We start from the raw sequence: 23,741 nt of genomic DNA on the forward strand, positions 1-23,741 counted from the left end.
TCAGATACATAACAAACCACGTGGCAAGAGGAAAGCAAAGCATTAAATCTGGCTCTTTTCTTATATACTAGGTAGATAATTGCAAACATGAAACCCACAAATTTTTCCATAGATTAGGTGTACACTTTGACCCTAAAATTCAGGGATTTTTTGCCCAAAAATGGTCCCTCATCTGATTCACTAAGCCCATACGAACCCTTATTTCTCAACCTTCAGATCTTTGTCAACAATTTCTGACTCTAAATTTTACTCTCTCGGCTTCGATTTGATGGCTGGTTAGTAAGAGGGAAATAGAATCAGTATTAAAAACTGGAGGAATAGAAAAGGGCGCTTGAGGTTAGAGGCTTTATAGGATATACATCTTATTTCATTTTCTCATAGGTGAAAAGAAAAATAGATAGGTTTCTTGCCTTTTGGTGTATTCCTCTATGGTAAAGAAAAATTTTAAACTTGTTTGCTTTTTTCCTCTTCGCATAGCAGACACGCGAATGCTAAACAATTAGTGTTTTTTTTTTCGGTATTTTCAGCTTTGTTTGGAAAGTGGAAAATCCTCGCAAGTGGTTTGGTGCCTTTTGTTCCCTTGCATCCTGGTAAATACATTTCTTGCCATTCTTTTTTTCTTTATTTTTTTTGCACCACGAACATATATACTGATCAGTATTTTTTTTTGCAATTTTAAGCTTTGGTCCGAAAATAGAAAAGGTTTTATATGGGCTGATATTTTAAATATTTTAATATTAGTGTTATGTGCCTATATGTTTGGCTATTTACTCTTATGATAAGTTTTTGCTTATGCTTCTTAAGAAGATATAACTGCGCTTTACTGGTTTTATGTGGTGTTTTAATGCATCGAAATGTTAATTAAGTATATTTAAAAAAAATTCTTATTGGCCAAAAAATTAGTGATTTTTCCCCCCAACTTATGCTTGCCCTTCCGATTTACCTTCTATGTACACTATCTCATCTCCCAACAATGCAATTCTTTTTTCCCTAGAAAAAGGAGAGAATCAAAGAGGGGAAAGCACTATACATCTCCCCTCCCCACCCCTATTTGCCTTCCTTGCAAAAAACATGAAGAAAAACTCACACTTTCACATCAATTTTCAGCCATTTGATGAATTTATTGTTGAGTTTTTCTAGCTTTTTTTTTTCCCAAAATTGACCTCCTAGCTGAAATGTTTGCTTTTGTTATTATTGATTGTTTTGTAAGTTTGAAAGAATCAAGAAGAAGCACAGCAAAGTAAACATCCAGTGTCTAAGGTGTGTGATCATCTCTTACAATAGTAGCATGCTTTGTGTTTGATGATTTGCTTCTAAAAGTAGCTTTACCACTACACTGGTTTAGTTTTCTGAAAATTTACGTGTCCCGTTGTTATGGAGTATTAGATGATTTGAGAGATGCTCTTTAGCTTACTGTTTGGTCCTAAACAAAAATGATTTTACTTTTGCCTTTGTGTTTGTATGCTGAATGATCCTTTAATGTCTTGCAATGGCTCGAACTATCTTTAAATTCCATTGGAAACGATACTTTGATAGACCTAGAAACATTAATTTCATCGATTGTTTTTGACTTTTACTGCATTGTCATGTTAGTGACTATCATAGTTAGGACCAAAGACCAGTTAAAGGGTATTTCCCCAGCTTCTACTGTCTTGGTTCTAATTTTCCACATGTTTTTGGGCTCAACAAGTAGAATCTGCACTGAAATCATGATTTGTTTGATATAATTTGGTTTCTACTTAAATTTTGGTTTTAGGAACTGGTCATGTACTGATTAATTCTTGGCACAGATAAGCACTTCTGAGTTCCATACCTTGGTTCATTGAAAGGGGATTGTTCAATGGACGGATCCTAACTTGGGGGACAAAGACTTTTAACATACCTCAGTCTTCAATTATTTTGCAGCTTCCTTGTTACATTAGTTTCCCTGGTTTTGCACATGGACATGGACATTGCTTTAATTACCCTACTGCTATAATAGTTTGCACATGGACATGGTTTCTCAACATGACGACAATTAAGATCTTTCATGTTCTATTAATTTTAAAAATGAGAGTTATAGGGAATTTTTCAATATTTTTTACACAAAAATTTGGGCATTGGCTGTGCCTTGCACATCTAGAAAATTTCTAGTCAATCTAAGAAACAAAAACAAGTTTAACGAAGTCTTCTTCTTCTTCTTCTCCTGCGACTCTGCCTTCAGCCCTTCAAAGCTTCACTCCCAAATCGAAGGTGCTCTCCGCCGCACTCTACGTCTCCATCTCAGTTCTCACTTCACTGGTTCATCTTAACCATTAGCCGACCTTAATTACCGCAGCTGTACGCTGTGCTGGTTCGTCGCTGCCGAAGCCAAAACACCAATCACTGCTCATCTCTGGTTCATTGCCGTGCTGGCTCACTTAGGTAAGTTCATATATCCCTAAACTATCTTTTTTATGTTTGATTTTTGCTTAATTGCTTTCAATCAGTGCCATTTAGGGTTTGAATAATAATGTAAATTGGTTGATTAGACTTGTCAGCTTAGCTCAATAGTTTCGATGTCTTCATATTGCCTATTTTGTGTGGCTAAAATTATGAATTGATTGTTCATTTGAGTAACAATTTTATAGCTGTGTAGAGGCATAAAGCTGAGATTTTGCAATTCACATGAATTGGTGTTGTAGACTTGTTGCATGTAAGTTTGTAATTAGAATATTAGATTGATTACAGTTGTGTCAGGACTCAGAAGCAGCGTAGCTATTAAGTTGATAACAGAGTTATCTCAGCAGGTTTTTTTTTTAAATGAATTCGGTCTAACCGAATTCATTACCATTTTCGAATTCGAAATCGGTTGCGAAATGAATTCGGTTATATCCGATTCGAATTTGAAATTGGTTTAGATTTCTATAAGTCAAATAACCGAATTAATTACTTTTGTGTTGGGCCTATTTGTTGTTGGGCCTGGACGCGTGATAATTTGATTGACCCCATGATTGATTGCCTAAACTATCATTGCGCGGACCCGCATTTGTCACCTGGACTTCGGAGGGTGCTTTTCCAATTTCCGGCTAGCATTGAAAGATAGAGGGAGAGGAAAAACTGAGATGAAGAGAGAAGCCGAAGTCTCAAAACCATTTTTGCCGGTGGTGCAGCTGCATTCTTTCTTTCTAGCACTTTGACTAGACTACTACTACCATCTTCTGCTGCTGCTGCTTTCTGAAGCACTTTCTTATTCATCATCAGGGTTAATGTACTTAACCAACCATGGAGATAAGCACATTGAATTATGCGGCCGGCGGTCACCCATTTCAGTTGTCCTCCACTTCAACGCCACCAACTATAACTGCCAAACAACACCTCCTCCTCAGCCCTAACACTCCTCCTCCTTCCTCTACTCTTTCAAACTTCTTTCTTCTCCCCGTGAGCCGCCCTTTTGCTCCATTTTCTCGCTTCACTTACATGTCTAAGCTCTCCTGCCATAAAAAATCCCAAAGGACCCCCATTTTAGCTTCCTCTTCTTCTTCTTCTGATTCTACTAGTAATGATAACCCTCTCGACCACTCTGCTTCCAATGCTGCTGCTGGCTTCTCTTGGCTCCATCTTTCTCGCCGCTTCTTTACAAATTTCAAGCAACAAACCGGTATTGATTTTCAACATGACGCTATTGCCGCACTGGCTCGGCTCACTGCTCCACTTCGTCGCTCTGTCCAGTTGCCCCACTCTGCGCTGGAAAGGTTTAGGTCCCACTTACTTCCCGATTTCGTCAACTGGAATAAATTGGATTGCTGGAAGGTAATTTTAAACAATACACACAACTCTGGGTATTTCCGTTTGTGCAATTCAATTTTTTTTTTGGAGTTGTGAAATAATAATAATAAATGCATGGGTTGATTCTGTTGCTCTGCATACTTGGCACCATTGAATTATTAGCATCATCTTTTTTTTTTGGGTTTTTTTAAAAGTTCTTGATTGATGGCCCCTCTCAGTGTGAATCTCAACTGAGGTAATGTGCTTGTTTTCTTGTTTGGGTTTTCAGGACGTAAAGAATTGGGAAGCCAAGAGAATTGGTGTTCTAATTCTTTATGCACTTGTTATGGTGGTTTCTTCTCGAGGAATTTACAAGGCAATTCAAGCACCTGTTATTGATCGAGAAAGAAGAGAGCTGGCTGAGGCATATATGGAGGCTCTCATTCCTGAGCCTACTCCCACAAATGTCAGAAAGTGTGTGCTACTTTTCCTATCTCACCTGATTTTAGTTTGGAAGAGTACGATTCAGCTCTCACCCAGGAGCACATGACTTGAACAGTTACTATGACACGAATCTTCTGCATATTTACTTTTATATACACGTTCCAATGTTACCTGATGACATACTTATGACTTCCTTGATAATGTTGGGCATTTGACTCTCTCAATACCCGCTGCCATGATTTTTTTCTTTTATTTTTTAAAGTGCCTTTTGATTGCACTCGTTATCTCAGATGTTTCTTCTTTAATGCAGGTTCAAAAAGGGTTTGTGGAGGAAGACAACTCCAAAGGGCCTAAAACTCAAAAAGTTTATTGAAGGACCTGATGGAATGCTTGTTCATGATAGTTCTTTTGTTGGGGAAGATGCATATGATGATGATGATCATCCCCGGGAGAGTGTAAAGGAAATTATAGACCAAGATGTGAAATTGAACAAAGAAGAGAAGAAGGTTTTGAAAGAAGATTTAACAATTTTGGGTGAGTTTGCAAGTCTGTTTTTCTTCCCTCAAGTTAGTGGGCATGCTCCTTTTACAGACCATTTTATGACTCTACCCGTGAAAATAAGAAAAGGGAAAAAGATTAATGTTTTTAAATCTTCACTTAACAAGGTTCCTGGGTACATTAATTTTTGACTTGATGCGTGCTTTTTTTTATTGTTTTTATTAAGGACCTGGGACTGGATATTGAGTTGTTTTCTATGTTTTAAGTTAATTAAATTTTAGCTGATTTGGTAATTTAACGTCCTATATAGAGTTAGTTTATAGAAAACATAAGGATGGAATGTTTTACCAGCAAATATTTTTTATACAATGTTTCCATTATGTCCTGGTGGAATTCCCGGCTTTAACTATTTTCTTTGACCAGTTGTATACATGTGATTATGTTGTAAGTAAAAATAATGGACTGCAACTGACTAGTGAAGATGCAAGAAGATACAAGTGTGGAAATGCTGTAGTTTGGTTTGTTATGTCTCTTTTACATACCTGAAGGACTAAACAAAATCAGCATTACTTTGGTGAAAATTGGAGCAGCAAACTTGGATTTGGCATGAATCTGATTTTTTTTTTTTGTGAGTAGTACAAAGTGGAAATTTGATGGGGGTCAAGATGCTGTTAGGTGCCAGCTGCCGCCTTAAGTGCCCCACGATCTGCGTGATGGCCTGTTAATGTGGTTAAATAGCTTTTTTAACAACCTTCTTTTGCAGGAGAAAATCAGGAGAGTCGAGGAACTTGGCGTGAAAGGCTTCAAGCATGGAATGAAATCCTTCAGAAGGATAAGTTAGCTGAACAATTAGATTCATTGAATGCCAGATATGTAGTTGAGTTCGATATGAAAGAAGTTGAGAATAACCTGCGCAAAGATGTTCTTGAAAAGGTCAAGAACAACCACGGAAACCGAGCGCTGTGGATTTCTAAAAGATGGTGGCGCTACCGCCCTAAACTTCCTTACATGTATTTTCTTCAAAAACTTGATTCTTCTGAGGTAATGATTCTAGTAGTTCATCCTTCTGTGTCTTTCTTCGTCTTGCCATTTAGGAAATTGGAGAATCTTTCCTCACGCATTTCTGCACTGATGAGAGAGAGAACTTGTAAAGTTCACATACATGAAAACATATTTGGTAAAAAAAATGATGCAGATGGAGCAATGTGATTTATGTCATGCTTGTGTACGCATAAAACTTGAACTGTGCAACGCTTTCTTGACTGGTTGGCTTCCATTAGTGGGAGTGTGAGATGTTAGATTTCATTGATGAACTCCAGTGGGAGTGTGAGATGTCAGATGTCAGATTTCTTTGATATCCCTGATTTGATGCTAGGTGCAATAAATTGTTGGGGTCAACTGTAGAAGTCAGGTTATGATTTGTGTTTGATTTTTGCAGGTCGCTGCTATTGTTTTCACAGAAGACCTGAAAAGGTTGTATGTGACAATGAAAGAAGGGTTCCCAATGGAGTATATTGTGAGCTTTGTAGCTCTTGGTTATGGTTCAGCTGAAATTGTATTCTTTTTCATTTGAAATTGCTTATTGATGCATTGTACTTTCTCAGGTAGATATTCCACTTGATCCTTATTTGTTTGAGATGATATCAAGTTCTGGAGCTGAAGTTGATCTCCTCCAAAAGCGGCAGATTCATTACTTTCTTAAAGTTGTCTTTGCTTTGCTGCCTGGAATACTGATATTGTGGTTCATAAGAGAATCTCTGATGCTTCTTCACATCACTTCAAAACGTTTCCTTTATAAGAAGTACAATCAACTCTTCGACATGGCTTATGCTGAAAATTTCATTTTGGTAAATTTTATTTTCTCTAAATTTGTGGTTTCCTTGTTTTGAGTTTATTTTTGATGTCTTATTCCGCCACTTTCTCAGCCAGTAGGGGAAGTTGGGGAAACAAAGTCTATGTACAAAGAAGTAGTACTGGGAGGAGATGTCTGGGATCTACTAGATGAGTTGATGATATACATGGGAAATCCCATGCATTATTATGAAAAAGAAGTGAAGTTTGTGCGGGTGAGCTTCATATGTTGATAATTAAACAGTGGATAAAATATGCCAAGAATTAAAGAGTTGTAATTTTTTCGTGTCATGTTATTTGCTTTACAGGGTGTGCTTCTCTCTGGACCTCCTGGAACAGGCAAAACACTTTTTGCCCGAACTCTTGCAAAGGAAAGTGGGTTGCCTTTCGTTTTTGCTTCTGGTGCAGAGTTTACAGACAGTGAAAAAAGTGGTGCTGCAAGAATAAATGAAATGTTTTCTATTGCTAGGAGAAATGTAAGTCTGGCCAGTTTGAAAACCTTGTTTGATATCTTATAATGTAGATGGTGATGTAGGCATGTGGTTAAGCTTCTTTTTTCCTTGTGTTAGAACAAAAGTTTGATTCGGACCATCTCCATTCTCCTCTCCTCTTCATTCCTTTCTCCCACCCTCTGCTTCTGAAACATCTTGATACAAAGACTGCTGTGTCTTCTAAATTTCCCTTTTGCGTGTTTAATGTTTCCATGCTTTACGTTTAACAGTTCCCCATTATTTTTCTGTTGATCATGTTCTTATACATGAAATTTACTAAAGATCATCGGGCAAGAATTCTCTGCCTTTGGAGCTTTTGGAAAAACACATTCTGATCTTCATTAGTTTTGTTTTAGGATTTTTTCCCCCCAAAAAACTTTCGATGCCTTCGTGTTATGTCTAGGAAGAACAAAATTTAATCTTCCTTCTTTATGCAGGCTCCTGCTTTTGTTTTTGTTGATGAGATTGATGCTATTGCTGGGAGGCATGCCCGAAAGGATCCACGAAGAAGAGCAACATTTGAAGCTCTTATTGCTCAGCTTGATGGAGAGTTAGTGTCTTCCTTATGCCACAACTATATTGCTTCTGCGTATCCAAGTATTGATCTGGCAGGTTTATCTTTTTAAGATTTAGGATGTTATTTCCCGGAATCCCCAAAATTTTGACCACAGCACTTTTTTGGCTTGAGATTCAGTTTTTGTGAATCCAGGAGGAATTATCCACATACAAGTGATTGTGAGGGAAATTCATAGTGATGATTCGATGTGTGTGGTGTTTCATGTTGTTCCATCTTGGTCTCCTAGTGAAGGATGTTTAGTAGCATGGTAAACTTTTTAAATCTATAGGGTTGTGTGCTCAAGCAGAATTCAACTGTAAGAGAGAGTTTCTGTTTTTGTTACAAAGATCATATTACAAGACTATGTATGTGATGTAAGACTTAAAATGACAGACTTGCTAAACTGAATAATACATTATACTGCTTTCATGCGATTAATAGATGGTGAACGTTTATGCATTTTGATGTATTGTTGCCATGCACTAGGGAAGAAATAGTGGAGCTAGTTATGGCTTCTCTATTTATTAGTAGTATCAAGTTAGAGTTTCTGACTATTGTTGTCATAACTTCACTAACATTAGTGTTTTCACATTGCATATTGTTGTACTTCTGATTGGATGTATATCAATCATGGGAACATGTTGTAATCGAATAAAGATTGGCAAGGAGAAGGAAGGGGTGGGAGTAGAAAGAGAGATAGATGAAGGGATAGGGTCAATTTCACAATTTTATAATTGTCCATATTGAAATTTGCAGCTGCTGTTTAGTAATTTCAAGTTTAATATTACCACTTACAAAGGGAAGTCTGTTGTTCCCAGGAAAGAAAGAACAGGTGTTGACAGGTTCTCATTGAGGCAAGCTGTCATATTCATCTGTGCTACTAATAGGCCAGATGAATTGGACCTAGAATTTGTTCGGCCTGGACGTATTGACCGTCGTTTATATATTGGATTACCTGATGCAAAACAACGTGTACAAATTTTTGGTGTGCATAGTGCTGGTAAACGACTTGCAGAGGATGTTGATTTTGAGAAGGTATAATGTGTCTAATTGCTGAACTCTTGTATCACTCTTCACTGATTTTACAACTCCTCCGAGGTATCATATGGAGGGTTTTTTCAATCTCTTTCTATGCAGGTCGTGGTCCCCTTCCATTTAATGTATCAGTGGAAGGAGAGTCTTGTTTTCTTTTGTCTGCTACCATTTAATTAAGAATTTACTCTCCCGCCCTCTCTTTCTGTTAAATATTTTACCTCCATGGGGCTTTGGAGTAAAGGGGCTTCTGACTAAAAGGTCTGGAGAATGGTTTACTTATGACAATCTTGTCTCTTTACTTGTGCAGCTTGTATTTCGGACTGTTGGATATTCAGGAGCGGATATTAGAAACCTAGTGAATGAAGCTGGAATAATGTCGGTAAGTTAGTCATCTCTGTGCTTTACAAGCTACATTTCTGATCTACTGTGTACATATTCTGGTGACCTCTGTTTTAATGGATGGAATGGAATAATGAACATGGAAATGTTTTATTGTTCAAGAGAAAGCTTGCAGAATTAAAAACGTTTTTATCACCATGTTTTGCGGATTACTTGTTGGCAGATCTCTTATCCTTTTGCATTTGAATTCTTAAATCCTGATTATTGAGATCAAGGCTTAATCCTTTGCTATTATTTGTGTAATGGATAAATTAAATATCTTGAGTTTCAAAATGTATAGCCTTCCTAAACTGCAGCTGATGTTTAAAAGTCTATCTCAAGATATATATTTGGTTAAACATGAGAACTTAAGATGCAACTCGGATATAATATTTACTTCCCAACCCTCCCTCCCTTTTTTGTGAGCTCAACGTATTAAATCCATGCAGAAAGATCTTCAAGATGTTGAGGCTCTCTCAACTGTTGGAACTTTTCATGACCTTTGGCTCTAGATATGATTGTTGTCTTCTATTTCACTTGTATTGTATACATACAGATGATGAACAAAATACTCCTAACAGGCTTTTTCACTACTTGTACAGGTGAGAAAAGGGCACACTAAGATCTACCAGCAAGACATTGTAGATGTATTGGACAAGCAACTGCTTGAGGGTATGGGTGTGCTTCTCACGGAGGAAGAGCAGCAGAAGTGTGAACAAAATGTAAGCATTTTATGCATGCAAACTAATAAGAGTATTGCTGCAAACATTTTGAGATCCTTCTAGATGTTCTTTTCATCACATGTTTAATGCGTTCACATAATAGGTGTCTTTTGAAAAGAAAAGACTTCTGGCAGTACATGAAGCTGGACACATAGTCTTGGCACACTTGTTCCCTCGTTTTGATTGGCATGCATTTTCTCAGCTTCTACCTGGTGGCAAGGTACAGCTCCTGTTGTGAACATTTATAGCGCTTAGTCTTGCCCGAGTTGTCTCCAACACTGTTGCTTGTTCTATTGAAAAGGAAACTGCTATATCTGTGTTTTATCCTCGAGAAGATATGGTTGATCAAGGTTATACAACCTTTGGCTACATGAAAATGCAAATGGTAGTTGCTCATGGTGGGCGATGTGCTGAACGTATTGTATTTGGGGATGATATTACCGATGGTGGACAAGATGATCTGGAAAAGATTACAAAGGTAAGTAAATAGTTTCAGATCTATTTCTGAAAGCAGATAAGAAGCTGCTTCACTGATGGGCGAGTTTTTAAGTATCTACTTTGGAGTTAAATGGGGACCTATCTCTTCTGCTTGGTAATAATTTCCATTTTCCCTTTAGATTGCTCGAGAAATGGTGATAAGCCCCGGAAATCCTAGGTTGGGGCTTACAGCTTTGACAAGAAGACTTGGACTGGTTGAGAGACCAGATAATCCTGATCGTGAGCTTATTACATATAAGGTAGTTCTTGTTTTTTTTTTTAAAGAATTTTAAGCTTCATTGTAGGAATTCCTTTTGCTTAAGCATGATCACATCCTTAATTTTTCTGAGCAACTAATTATGCTGCTTCAACTTGTTATGGTGATATAGTGGGACGATCCTCATGTTATTCCTGCTGATATGACAGTTGAAGTTTCTGAACTATTTACCAGGGAGTTGGCAAGAGTAAGTGAAGTATCCCTTTGTGATTGTTTCATGTTTCTTGGAGGACATAGCCCTTTGTGATGGTTTCATGTTTCTTGAAGGACATATCCCTTTGTGATGGTCTCATGTTTCTTGAAAGACATCCTGAATCTTTTTGCACCCAAATGTGGTTATTGCTTTGCTCATATAAAGGTTTTTCTGGTTTGAGATAAGTGAAGAATATAATTCAGTTACTTCTCACATCCAAACCACTTTAGATTTATAGACCTTGTCAGGTGGAAGATATGGGAGTCTTGAACATCGTTGTCTGCTACTAAAATAAAACATGTTTCCAGGACTATTAAGGAAAGGAGAATTGAGTTCAAGTTTGTGTTATTGTTACTACTTTCAGCTTTCTTTTAAGCTAAACTTTTCCAGATATGAAGAAACTATGTAACCACAAAAGGATAACTTTATGAGAATAATTTTCATGACGATATTTTTTCTGTTCATAGCAAAATGAGGGTGAAACCCATAACATCACTGAGGTGAAATAATTTTATAGATTTACTCTGTGGAACCAGATTATACTGCCAAGCAAAACAGATATGAGGAGGAGGGTCTCCAATGCACTTACTTCTCTATATATTGCATATCTGCAAATTCAGTGAAAACTATAATTTCTTATGTTGCAGTACATTGAAGAAACAGAAGAATTTGCAATGAAGAAATTAATGGAGAACAGGCACATACTAGACATTGTTGCAAAGGAACTTCTTGAACACTCAAGGATAACTGGATTGGTGAGTCATTATTTACCTTTCATTCTTCTCGTCTGTGGCTCTGAGACATATAACAAATATTATCCTTATTGGCTAATTTTTCGTTCTTTTTCTCTCTCCCATTTGTGTTATTCTGATGAATAAATATGTTTGGAGCTGCATGAATAGATCATTTACTTTATAAGAGTCTGATTAACTGCCTCATGCATTCATGATTTAATATAAGTGCTCTTGCAGGAAGCTTTGTTGTCAACATGTACTCTTGGTATTGCTTAAAAGATGCTGTCTTGGAGTCTATGCATAGATCTATGTACTTATGTATGAACGTATGTATGTTTGTGTGTATGTATGTATAAATGTCGAATAATAGCTTTTGTTTAGAAAAGGATTTATATTAATGTTTCCCAGATTTTTTTCCGTTTCCTTCTTGACTATTGCATTGGGCTAGTCAGCGTACTATACCCCTAAGAAAGAACAATATGTTAGGAAAATAAGTTTGACCAGACCTAGCAAAGGTTTTCTAGGAAAATCAGCTATGTATACACCTCTGCAACTACATGAACTTGCTTTTCTGGATGGAAGTTTATAAGAAGATATTCCCTGCAGGAAGTCTTGATGTTAACTGCCTATATGGTGATTTTTCTCTGCAGTGCTTTGTGATAATTAAGTAGTGCTTAATTATTGTGTTTCTTTCTTATTTGCTCAATGATGGATTCTTGTTTGACCTAAACCTTCTGTGTCTAGATTTGCAATGGGATAAGGTTTTTTCAAGTATTTGTTTACCACTTTTGTTAGTGAAAAACGAAGAAGGATTTGGGATTGTGGTGTTAGCTCTTTTGGTGCTTTCTGTTTCTGTTCTCAGGAAGTTGAGGAAAAGATGAGAGGACAATCGCCACGTATGTTTGAAGATTTTGTGAAGCCTTTCCAAATAAATTTGGCTGAGGTAGTATTCCTTTCTGTATTTCCTCGTTATGTTGATAAAGCCAATAGTACTATGTGAAGCTTTAGTCACTGAAGCGTCTGTTATCTTTGTGATAAATATTATGATAATATTATAGCTCAGGAAAATGCATTTGATCTTCTAACATGCGGCTCTGTCTCTCTGGCTCTGATTTGTGCCTTTTATTTAAATGTCACATCAATGCCCAAAGATATAACCAGTTGAACAATCTTTATTCATCTCCATCCAATCTTTTGTTGAGCAATGTAGCTTTGGTGATTGAGCGCAAAGAAACTTGTTGACTTGGAATGTCTTGCACTTTTGTTACCATGGAGAATGTTTTCTAGATACATTATTTTGGAAATTGATTCAGCAGCTTTTCATTGTGGTGACAAAACTACAAAATTGTTTTGCATTAATTGACGTACTTGATATCTTTGGTTTGTGGTTTTTTTTTTTAAATTGAAGTCTCGTGTTCCTGATTACTATAAAGCTATTTTTTCTTCCTGTTAGGCCAAGGTGTAGCCTGTACGTGTGTTAAGTGAGATGCTTGTGATTTGTGAGAGCAGCATATATTGCTGGTGTTTTATGTCTGCATTCTTTCTGCCTAGATATGGATACTGTTTGTACGTGTTTATTTGGGTCTACTGGACATCCTTTCTTGCCATGTTTTTTAGTGTCAGCTAAAGTACGTCACTAGTCCAGCTCTCAAGTCACAGAAGGCTGTTATTTATCAAGTTAAAGGCTAAATTGTTATTTTGAACTGTGAGAGTACCATTTATCCTTTACTTCGTTTTCAAAATTTCCATACCATTGGCCTTCTAATTTCTCTAAAGTGCAAAGTGATACAGTGTTTGAAGGATGAATTTGCTATTCTGACAGCCTTGTACTTGTACACATTCTGCATATTTTTCTTTGTGATGGGGACTTTTCATTTTAACGTCAGATTATCACATGTAATTTATTAAATCCTTTATGTTGAATTCTGCCAGGATGGACCATTGCCTCGCAATGACCGCGTGCGTTATCAACCGCTGGACATCTATCCTGCACCACTTCACAGATGCTAGGTAGGGGTTCATCCTCCCAAATGTGTGATTGGTTGGGATTCATAGCATAAATTCTTGAATTAAGAAAAAAAAATGTTATGGGATTCAAGAAGGACAAAGCAAGCTCATCCTCGTATGTCCTGAACGTTCCTCGAGAAGATACTCCCCTAATCGCCCCTAATGGCTATCATCTCTCTTCCCAGAGCAAGACTTTTGCTAATGTCTTCATAGCTATATAGTGGGAGCAGGTGTTCTTGGCCTACCCTACATATTCAAGAGAACAGGGTGGGCGATGGGCGTCCTTATGCTCTCCTCGGTAGCCTTCCTCACGTACCACTATATGATGCTCTTAGTCCACATGCAGAAGAGACTTGAATCCAGTCTGAAGTCTCCAAAGATCAAAGATATAATCACACGACCAATTTTTTGTAGGGACTATTGAGCAGCCTTTGTTTAGTTGGGTTTGTGCATTAACCTATTCTTTACTTTCCCACTGATGATGAACCCCATTTATGAGGTGGTGGAGAGGAGATTCTGTGAAGCCAGGTACTGCTTGTGGATGAGATGGGTTACGGTTTTGGGAGTGACGGTGGTGGCTCTCCTGGTGCCAAATTTTGCTCATTTCTTGTCTCTAGTTGGGAGCAGTGTATGCATCGTTCTGGGTTTTGTTTTGCCGGCTTTGTTTCACTTGATCGTGCACAAGGAAGAATTGGGGTGGTAGGGTTTGGCTCTGGATATGGCAATTGTAGTGCCGGGTTTAGTATATGCTGTCCACGGAGCATGGACTTCCTTGATAGAGATTATGGCAGCCAAGGCTTGAGAAACAAAGCAGAGAATGGACCTGTATGCAGAAATTTTTTTTAATTTTTAATTTTAAAATTTTGCCATGCTTAGTACACTTATTTCTTGTACTTTCCAGTATGCAGAATTTTTTTTAATTTTTAATTTAAAAATTTTGCCATGCTTAGTACACTTATTTCTTGTACTTTCCAGTTTTCAGTTTTTGGTATTATTGCTATGTGGACGAGTGTGTTTGGCACTTGTTACCCTTTCATCCCAATCAGAAGAAAGTCCAATAGCCACTTGAGGGAAGTAGTAGGAAGAAGTATGAGCTTTCTAGAATCAAGGTGGCTATGTCATACAGGGGCCAAATTTGTTATTAGCAGCAGAAAGGCGTTTCGTTACAAATATGTAATGGGGAAATATCTAGTGGACATGTAATACCAAAATAGATTGGTTGTTGAAACGAGTCTAGAACCTATCTTTTGGTGATGCAAATTGGAAACAAAAAGTTTATGATACGCGTTTGTTAATGATAATATAAGCAAGCAAATGTTCATTTGTGCCAAACAATAATAGTACTACGAAAGCTGCATTACATTGGTTGGTTTTACACAGGCAATTTAAATTAAATCTCCCATAACGCAATGCAACACAGACTTGGAAACTAATAATTGCACTTGACATTTCAAGACTTGAGCATCCCAAAGAAAAAAAATAAATAAAACCATTCCATCAAAGAGTATGAAAAATTTTATAGCAATAAAATCTAACATCCCACTCCGTTCATCGTGACTAAATTGCTGCAAAAATGGTACTATTGGTAGTATTGTACTTAATTTGAGCCCAACAGTACTCTCTCAACCACCAAATTCTTAAACGCACCAAAAAAAAAAAAAACTCATAGTAGTTGAAAAACACAACAAAAGAAAGAGGGAGAGAAAGCGGAAGAACAAAAAAGAAAAAGAAAAATGTAATAATGAAGCAGCAACGGAACAACACGAAACTAAGACATCAGCAGCAGTAGCAAAAAGAACCAAAAAAAGAAAAGAAAAATCTAATCAAACTCCTTCTAGATTTCAATCCCTATGGAATTAGCAGTTCCGATGATAGACTTACAAATGGACTCTAGAGGCATATACTGGCAATAGGGGGTCCTACTGTTTCACCTTGGCAATCTCGTACACATGCTTCAAGGTCAAGGAGGAAGCCGTTATGTGACCGGGGCGCCTGCTTCCCTTCTCCAACCCCGCTGCCTTCTTTAGGTACCACGTGACCAACGGCGACCTAACGGTGAACTCGAAGGTGTTGTCCTTGAAGGTTGTGATGACAACGGCCATGGGAGTGTTGGGCTTGTATTTTTGGATCCTGGCGTTGAAATCCTTGTAGAAGGCCATCAGATTGAGCCTGTATTGCCCCAACGCCGGCCTCATTAGAGGTGCTGGCCGAGCTCCCCCGGCTGGAACTGTTAAGCGGATCGTCGCCGCCATTGGCTGATGGGTTAGGATCTCCTTCAACGTCGACATTTTTTATGGGGAATTTCCAGATGTACCAGTACCAGTCTTTGAAAACAAGAATTCACAAAGTAAATTAGGTCCTTGGTTTCATAAAATACATGCAGCTTTTCATCTTCTACAAGATCAACATATAGCTATATTCCAAGAGACAAATTATCTGACAAGTTTGTCTATTTATCAACTATTCACATAAATATGGAAGTAGAAGTACAACTACCGTAATCCAAGACAACAAGAATGAAATCTAACTTGCTTGATGAGATATAGATTTCTTCCCATTCCAAGGTACAAACGACTCCACAACGTTATGGCACATCACACGAATAAGTTCCAATATACCATATTGATATTAAAGTATAAAAGCGTATATGTCACACTTTAGCTCAAAACTGTAGCAAAGAAAAAAATTTAATATAACATTTGGAGATGAATAATCATACACCATAAAGTTAGATTTGACCAATCACTGAGGCTCTTCAAAACCAGTTTATAAGCAATTCAAAGAGACAGGAAAGTTATATATGAAACATGCTAGGATGTAAATAGACAGAAAAGCCAAAAGAAAAATTGTAATATCCAGAATCTTTTGCATCTCACTTTCTCCTTGCAGGTGATTCTGCCAATAGTTCTGGTTTCTCCCTTTCCTCTGCAAGTTAACGGGCAAGTTTAGCTGACAAAAGGGAATATGCATAGAGCGTCCTATGTATTTTTTTTTTTGATAAGAAATAACCTTTGGTTAAATATTTTATAACATCACAAACCATCCAAGTTGAACATTATGAGAAGATGCATGCTCTAATATGTCACCTATGCAATATATTTTTTTTTTGAAAGCATTCTTTTTTATTATTTTTTAAGCAGAAAACTGGGAGTGCTCCTCCCTTACATGCACACGTCGAATTCCTATGTAGATGGCATTGTCCAAGTTAACCAGTAGTTGAATATGGTAAGGCAATTTAGAGAAGGAGTCAAACATTCCTTGACCCTCATTCGAGAAGCCCGCCAGAGCATCAGCAATCGCATTGGCCTCTTTATAAATGTGACGCACCTACCTAGTTTGGCTCCCTAACAGGGTCCTTATATGTTGAATGATATTGCAAAGGGGCCAAGCAGCCGGTCTATTTGATATCACCAACTGATAAAATGTCTTTGAATCCACTTCGGCCTCTACCCGACAAGATCCTACACAGCGGCATATCTCCAAGCCATGGAGCAGAGCCCGGGACTCAGCCTCGAGCACCTGCATATCTCCGAACTCTTTGTAAAAGGCCATTATAACCTTCCCCTAATGGTCATGAAGAACTCAACCTCCTACCACCATCCCATTCCTGAGACTAGCATTAGTGTTCAGTTTCACAAAAGTAAGCTTTGGCACTGTCCATTTAACGACTATACACACTTTCTTTTGCTTCTGCTTGAAACGAAAAAATGGTGCGATAACCGAGTCCGAATCACCCAGCATCTGTTTCTTATCGATTATGTTTGCATCCCCCAAAAGCTTTAAAAGACACATCACCTCACTAATGATGTATCCGGCATCCATCGTAACCCCTTCAAACCATTCTGTATTCCTCCTATGCCAAACAAACCAAACAACAAGTAACGGTACAATACCTCTGATATGGTGCAGGTGACCACTAGGAGTCGACATTACCCAGTGCCTAATAGCCACACTAAGACAAGAGTGCTATAAAAAAGGCATCCCAAACAAGAAGTGGAAATATTGCCACACCTCAGTGGCCACCGCATTCCCAAAAAAAAAAAACATGGCGAGTAGTCTCCGTCTTGGAGAAACATTGACACTTAGATGCCAAGGCAATCCCACGCTGTTGCAAAGTACAATCTAGTGGTAATGAATTGTTCAACACTCGCCAAGCCACAAAGGATATCTTCAATGGTACCATCGGATTCCAAACCGTCTACAATACCCGCGAGGAGCAACATTTCTTCCGAACCAGTTCATAAGCTGATTTAGTTGAGAATTCCCTTGAAGAAGAGGTGTTCCATACTAAAGTGTCCTTACAAGAAGGCTGAAACCGCACTGCAAGAATTGCGTTAAGCATAGATGAAGGCACCCATTCTTCCAACCTTCGTATATCCCATTCCCTTCCGTGAAAGAAAACTGCAACAAGCTGCTGAGGTAATTTTCCATGCCACAAATTTCGCTCAAAGGCGCCTTCAAAGCCCACCTATCCCTCCAAAAGTCAATTTTCCCCTTCCCAACTTGCCAAAAAATCTGTTTATCGACGATCTCCCTTATAGAGCAAATTCTCCGTCAGATACTACAGCCTCTTGTCCCATTCGCTAGCATCGGGTGTGCGTGTTTAAAATACTTTTGTCGCATGAACTGTGCTCATAGTGAGCATGGTTCGAAGACATGGCCATGACCGAGACGACTCGGCCAAGTTGTCACCGTCTCGGCCTAGTCCGAGACGATACCGTGACGAATCGAGACCAAGAAACTCGTCTCGCCAAGAAATCGCCGAGATGTCACCACGAAGGGTTGTCACGGTTGAGTCACACCGAGTCACCCTTAGTCAAGGTGAATTTAACAAAAAACCTTTAGATAAAAAGGAAAAAAAAGGATTAAAAAAGGGAAATTCGGGGACCTTTCTACCGCCTATATCGAACCATGGTTAGTACTAATGATCCTTCATACGGGGAAAGAAATGCGAGTGATGGACAAGTTATAAAAGACTTCGTGGGGCCTTCTTTAGATTAATCATAGTGGATCGCCTATTCTATTTCCAGATATAATTGGGACAAGCTCATCCGAAACACAGGACATAATTGAGAGAAGCATTGGGACCGCAGCTCAATTACATCGACCCTTGGAGTAAAAACTACAGCTAGATCCTAACACATGAGAAGGAGAAGTCAAAGGTTGAAATCATTCATTGGGAAATAGAAACAAATTTGTCACAGTACTATTACGTGAAAAGATGCGTTTTCTTTTCCACCTTGAAGGTACTACCTTCACTTTACTTTGAAGGCACTACCTTGAATTTGCCACGTTAAACATACTACCTTCACTTTACTTTTCTTTTCTTAGTATTGTCTGATTCCCTAAGCTCTTTTGCTTTGTTTTCGAACTTTCAGGCAGACTTGGTTCTTATTTGTTAGATCTAAATAAGAAGACATATGAGTACGCAGAAGTAAGCACCGCGGGAAATCCTCCGGGCAGCTACAAGGAACCTGAGATTGGTTGGATGACCAGTTATCTCTGTGCAATTAGTTTCATTGATCTTTTTGTGTTGATTCCACTCTGAAAGGTACATGTTCACGAATGTATATGACATTTGTCTTTATTGTTGGTTTTGTTCATTTTCCTATATCTTTTGTTCATCAAATCTGCTGCAATTTGTTAACTTTAACATCTTTTTTGGTCAAGTTTCTAAAATTTTAATGCCAACAAGTCCAGATTTGCAAACAAGAAAAAAAAAATCAATAAAATCGCAGAAGTTCCACATATAACTCTTAATCAGGTTATTATCTTTTTTTTTTCCCATTACAAAGTATAGTATCTATATTGGTAGCTAGGAAGAGAATTACAGCCATCGCAACAGACAATAGCCAGGGGAGGGAGTGTAAGGTATATCGGTGTGGAGAAGATGTCCAGATGAGAATCACAACCAGACAATAACCTTACCACTTTGGTGACAAACCATTTGATGAATTAACTACATAATTGAACACTTCAATCAAGTGAATCATAAAGGTCCTTCCTACTGTCAATATCTTAAATTCTGCTATAATATTTGATCCCCGGAGACTAGAAGGCCATAAACAACGGATAGCTAAACAACGGAGACCAGAAGGCCATTATCAGAATATGGCATAAACAACCATTTGGCAAAGTACAAATTGGTATTATATTAGCTATTATTGATAGGGACAATGGATAGAGTTGTGTGGCTAAAAAAATATAATGATAACGCTATTTACTGTCATACCATCTTCATTGTTAGGCGGCATATATACATAACACAATCGTGTACATTAGTTTCAAATCATGTGTTATTTGTCATATAAGAGAGTGTTGACAATATTAAACCAAACTAATTAGCATTTGATGTGGGTAATTAAGTGTTTCAATTAAATAGGGGTTTAGTGTTATTTGTGGTATAGGAATTAGTTTCACAGTGAATTCGGTCATTTAGTCCACATAGTGGATACTATGAAAAAGAAATAGATAAGTCTCATGATGGTTCTTCTTTTGATTCCAATAACATTGGATTTTATGGTCATGATTCTACTGCATCATATGGTACCAGCGATAGTGTTAACTATCGACGGTTTGGATACTACCATCAGCAAATCATCTCCAATCCAGAAGTTCTTCCGTCCAATGATTATGAAACATCTAGTCAATTCTCACATCCAGTAAATACACCAGATAACTCGTATACATTACCTATTCAAGGTCCTATGCCACTTCCACATCTGTTTTACCATTCATCGACAAATGAGGATGATTTTGAACCACATCGTCATTCTACCTGGTATTAACAGGTACGAAAATATAAAGTACTAGTATATCTTTTTACAAATTTACCTTTTATCTAATATGATTTCTTTTTATTTTTGGCAAGAGATTAATCAAAATATTCCAACTTTATGCTATAAATAAATCTTTAGTTTGTATTGTTAATGGTTGATATTACTTTTGCAATTATTAGTTTTAAAATTGTGGTCTATGTTATTTTGATTTTATTTGTGATGCCATTGTTTTAAACATTTAAAAGTACTTATCGTGTGTAATATGTATAAAAATAGTATATTTTACAAATTTTCTTTTGTTATTTTTTATTATTTTTGTTTAGCATACTTTTTTAATATTATTAACAGTTTTTAGAATATTAAATGCTTTAAAATTTGCGTCTTACCGAGACCGCGACTGATATGCCGAGACCGATGTGAAACGTTCCGGGCCACGATCGCGACCGCGACCGCAACTTTGAACCATGATAGTGAGTCCTCTTTACGCAACCTTACCCATAGCTTCATCCCAAACGCCTGACACATCACTGTGAAATCCTTAAAACCCAAGCCACCCTCCTCCGCTGGATAGCAAAGACGTTGCCATGATTTCCAGTGTATTCGACGGTGCCCCACTGCTTGATCCCATAGAAAGCTATTTAGCATATGCAAGTACAATGACCTTTGGGGGTGCCAACACCTATAACAAATATATCGGTATGGAAGCCAACACATACCGAAGTAGAATCACCCTTCCCCCATGTGACAACAGTTTGCAACTCCAACTGTGTATCTTGGCTCTCACTTTGTCTAGAATCCCGTCAAATAACCTCCGTCTCAACCGTCCCACAAACAAGGGGGCCCCTAAATATCTAATAGGAAGCTGCTCTCTACGAAAGCCAAAGATAGAGCTAACAAGATGGTCTTTCGAGACTGGCAGTGTGTGAGAGCAAATGAAAGAACTCTTTGAGGTATTAATCCGTTAACTTGAAACACGTTGATAAAGCTCTAGAAAATCTTTTACTCTCCCCAAACCATGCCACGAAATATGTGTAAAGATCATAGTGTCATCTGCAAACACAGCATAGGGATTTGGCCACTAGAGGCCTTGTAAAACATGCGTCGCTCATTGTCAAACAAATGCTGAATTCCACGAGTTAAAAAGTTTGCAGCTATAATGAACAGAGCCGGGGATAAGGGATCTCTCTGTCGAACCTCACGAAAGGATTTGAAGAAACCTGCTTGCTCCCCATTTATCAAGATGGAAAATCAATTGTTCGAGAGAGCCCGGAACACCAAGTCGATGAACCATGATCCGAAACCAAAAGCTCTGAGCATCGGCATCAGAAATGACCAGTTCAGCTTGTTATACGCCCTCTCCATATCCAACTTAAGGGCAACATTCAGCTTCTTCAGCTTCCTAATAATGTCAGCTAGCAACTCCTGGGCCAACAAAACATTGTCCTCAATATGACGCCCTAGTACAAATCCCGATTGCAAAGGTGAGATTAGGTGAGGTAGCACCTTATTAATCCTATTAGCCAAAATTTTTGACAAAATTTTGAAGCTCACATTACAGAGGCTGATTGGTCTGAACTCTGACCATCTTACTGCGCCTGGCTTTTTTGAGATAAGAGTAATCATGGTACTTGTGAACCTCTTAAGCAGAGTGTCTTCTAAGAAAAAGTCCTTTATTGCCCTCATTAAGTCCTTTTTGATGGTGTCCTAACAACATTGGTAAAACAATGATGAAATCCATCCGGCCCCGCTGCACTATTCTTGTCAATAGCGAGTATGGCTTCCTTTATCTCCTCCTCCGAGGGCATTGACTCCATCTCGTCCCTATGCTGCTGGCTAGTGGAGCTACATCATCTCTGTATCCAAACAAGGCACCAAAAAATTGAATTGTTGAGCTCCATATTTTGGGCACAGACTCTATCCAACTTCCATCCTCACATTGTATACAGCCGATATAGTTTATATTACGCCGCTGCTGCACCACAGCATGAGAGTATGCTGTATTTGCATCCCCGTGTTGCAACCACTTGATAGTTGTTTTTTGCTGCTAGAATTCCTGTTGCACGGTAAGAAGTCGAGTATAGTTTGCTCTAGCCTCGTTGAGACTACTCCGTAGCTCGTCACCTCTCTATTGATCATACAAATATTGACGAGACATTAACTCCTTCTTCGCTTCTTTTAGAGTCTGATCGATATGGCCGAACTTATGCCAATTCCACTCCTTTAAGCATCGTCGCAACCGCATCAACTTAGCAAAGAAAGCTACCATACCACTTGATTTAATCGATTGAGTCCAAGACTATCGAATCACATCTTGAAATTCTGGGTGCTTAACTCATATATTAAGAAATCGAAAGGTACTCCTACCACCTGCTATATTAGAGAATCGTACCAACAACGGAGAGTGGTCCGATTTACCTCTAGCAAGATGTGAGAGGCAAACCAAACCAAAAGCTGAATTCTATGCACTGTTAATTAGGACTCTATTAGCCTCTGCCAGACCCGCTCGTTAGTTCAAGTAAATTGTGAGCCGTCAAAATTCACTTCAGCGAGATTGGCTACCTGTATTACTTTTTGAAAATCCTCCATATCACCCCTCCTTGGAGTCGCCCCGCCTCTCCATTCATGCGCTAAAGAAATAACGTTAAAGTCGCCCCCAACCAACTAGGGCTCCTCCATCTCATTAGCAATGGCCTCCAAAGCTGCCCATAAGGGCCGCCTTGCTGCCTTCGAGTATTTACCGTGGACAATTGTAACATGTATTTTGAAAGATGAAGGTAAAACAATGTCTACATGTACTAATTGATTTGCTAGGGGGAGAAAAGAGCACTCCAAATGTTGCAACAAAAAAAACCATATCCTACCCTCCAAGAATGAGGAGGCAAAGTCAAAGCCATGTTTAATTTGAAATGAGTGTATAGAAGACACATTTGTTAGGGGTTCAATAAGTGCCAAAAGCTGAACTCAATGGCGTAAACATAGCTCTTTCAGATAACACAAGGAGGCCCACTGAGCAACCTCTCTTATATTCCAAATAAGCATGTTGATTGGTGCAGCTAATAACAGTCTAAAGAAATGTTATTTTGAGATGAAACTGGCATACCAGATTCATTGTTGGTGATTGAAGCTGACCGACCCCATTGTTTCCCTTGGCTAACAACTTCTTAATGAGGTGCACTTGAACTCTCATGTCTATCCGACTTTGGTGGATGGCCATGTCTTTTGAGCTGCGACACAAGCTGCTGAGTCATCTCTAGGGCACGTACAGGTAGTAGCGCATGATGAGTTTTGTTGCGTCTCATTATCATGGTTCGAAGACTCAACCGAGACCGAGACAACTCGACCGAGTCATCACCGTCTCGGCCTAGTCCGAGACGAGACTGCGACGAAACGATACCGAAATACTCGACTCGCTGAGACGTCACCGTGAAGGATTGAAACGACCGAATCACTTCGAGTCATCCCGAGTCAACTTGAATTTTTATTATTTTTACTAATTTTTTAATTATTTTTGTTTATCATATTTTTTATATTTTTTAAAATATTAAATATTTCAAAAATTGGCATCTCGTCGAA

At 38.3% G+C, this 23,741-nt stretch overlaps 1 protein-coding gene and 1 pseudogene across 5 annotated transcripts; one reads left to right on the top strand and one right to left on the bottom strand.

The window, feature by feature from the left end:
* The first annotated feature begins 89 nt into the window (after positions 1-89).
* LOC113690308 (ATP-dependent zinc metalloprotease FTSH 12, chloroplastic-like) lies at positions 90-14,343 on the top strand. Of its 5 annotated transcripts, XM_072050504.1 has the most exons (23): positions 90-336; positions 528-590; positions 1,211-1,260; positions 2,204-2,403; positions 3,223-3,771; positions 4,016-4,200; positions 4,481-4,704; positions 5,432-5,709; positions 6,107-6,184; positions 6,273-6,515; positions 6,594-6,734; positions 6,828-6,995; positions 7,448-7,560; positions 8,385-8,601; positions 8,909-8,980; positions 9,582-9,701; positions 9,805-9,921; positions 10,003-10,179; positions 10,319-10,438; positions 10,568-10,642; positions 11,296-11,403; positions 12,245-12,325; positions 13,315-14,343. In XM_072050504.1, the coding sequence occupies exons 5-23, from the start codon at positions 3,244-3,246 to the stop codon at positions 13,390-13,392; spliced, it is 3,123 nt and encodes a 1,040-aa protein (XP_071906605.1). In that variant the 5' UTR covers positions 90-336; positions 528-590; positions 1,211-1,260; positions 2,204-2,403; positions 3,223-3,243; the 3' UTR covers positions 13,393-14,343. The 5 variants fall into 5 exon arrangements, with proteins under 5 accessions (XP_071906605.1, XP_071906606.1, XP_071906607.1 ...); XM_072050505.1 differs by lacking the exon at positions 1,211-1,260; XM_072050506.1 differs by lacking the exons at positions 90-336; positions 528-590; positions 1,211-1,260; positions 2,204-2,403 and having other exon boundaries at positions 2,870-3,771; positions 13,315-13,392; positions 13,889-14,343.
* Positions 14,344-15,208: 865 nt separating this feature from the next.
* On the bottom strand, positions 15,209-15,700 carry LOC113690131 (large ribosomal subunit protein uL11m-like; annotated as a pseudogene).
* Between the last annotated feature and the right edge of the window lie 8,041 nt (positions 15,701-23,741).

This window comes from Coffea arabica, chromosome 5c (assembly GCF_036785885.1).
Source record: "Coffea arabica cultivar ET-39 chromosome 5c, Coffea Arabica ET-39 HiFi, whole genome shotgun sequence".
In the NCBI taxonomy this organism is placed as follows: Eukaryota; Viridiplantae; Streptophyta; class Magnoliopsida; order Gentianales; family Rubiaceae; genus Coffea; species Coffea arabica.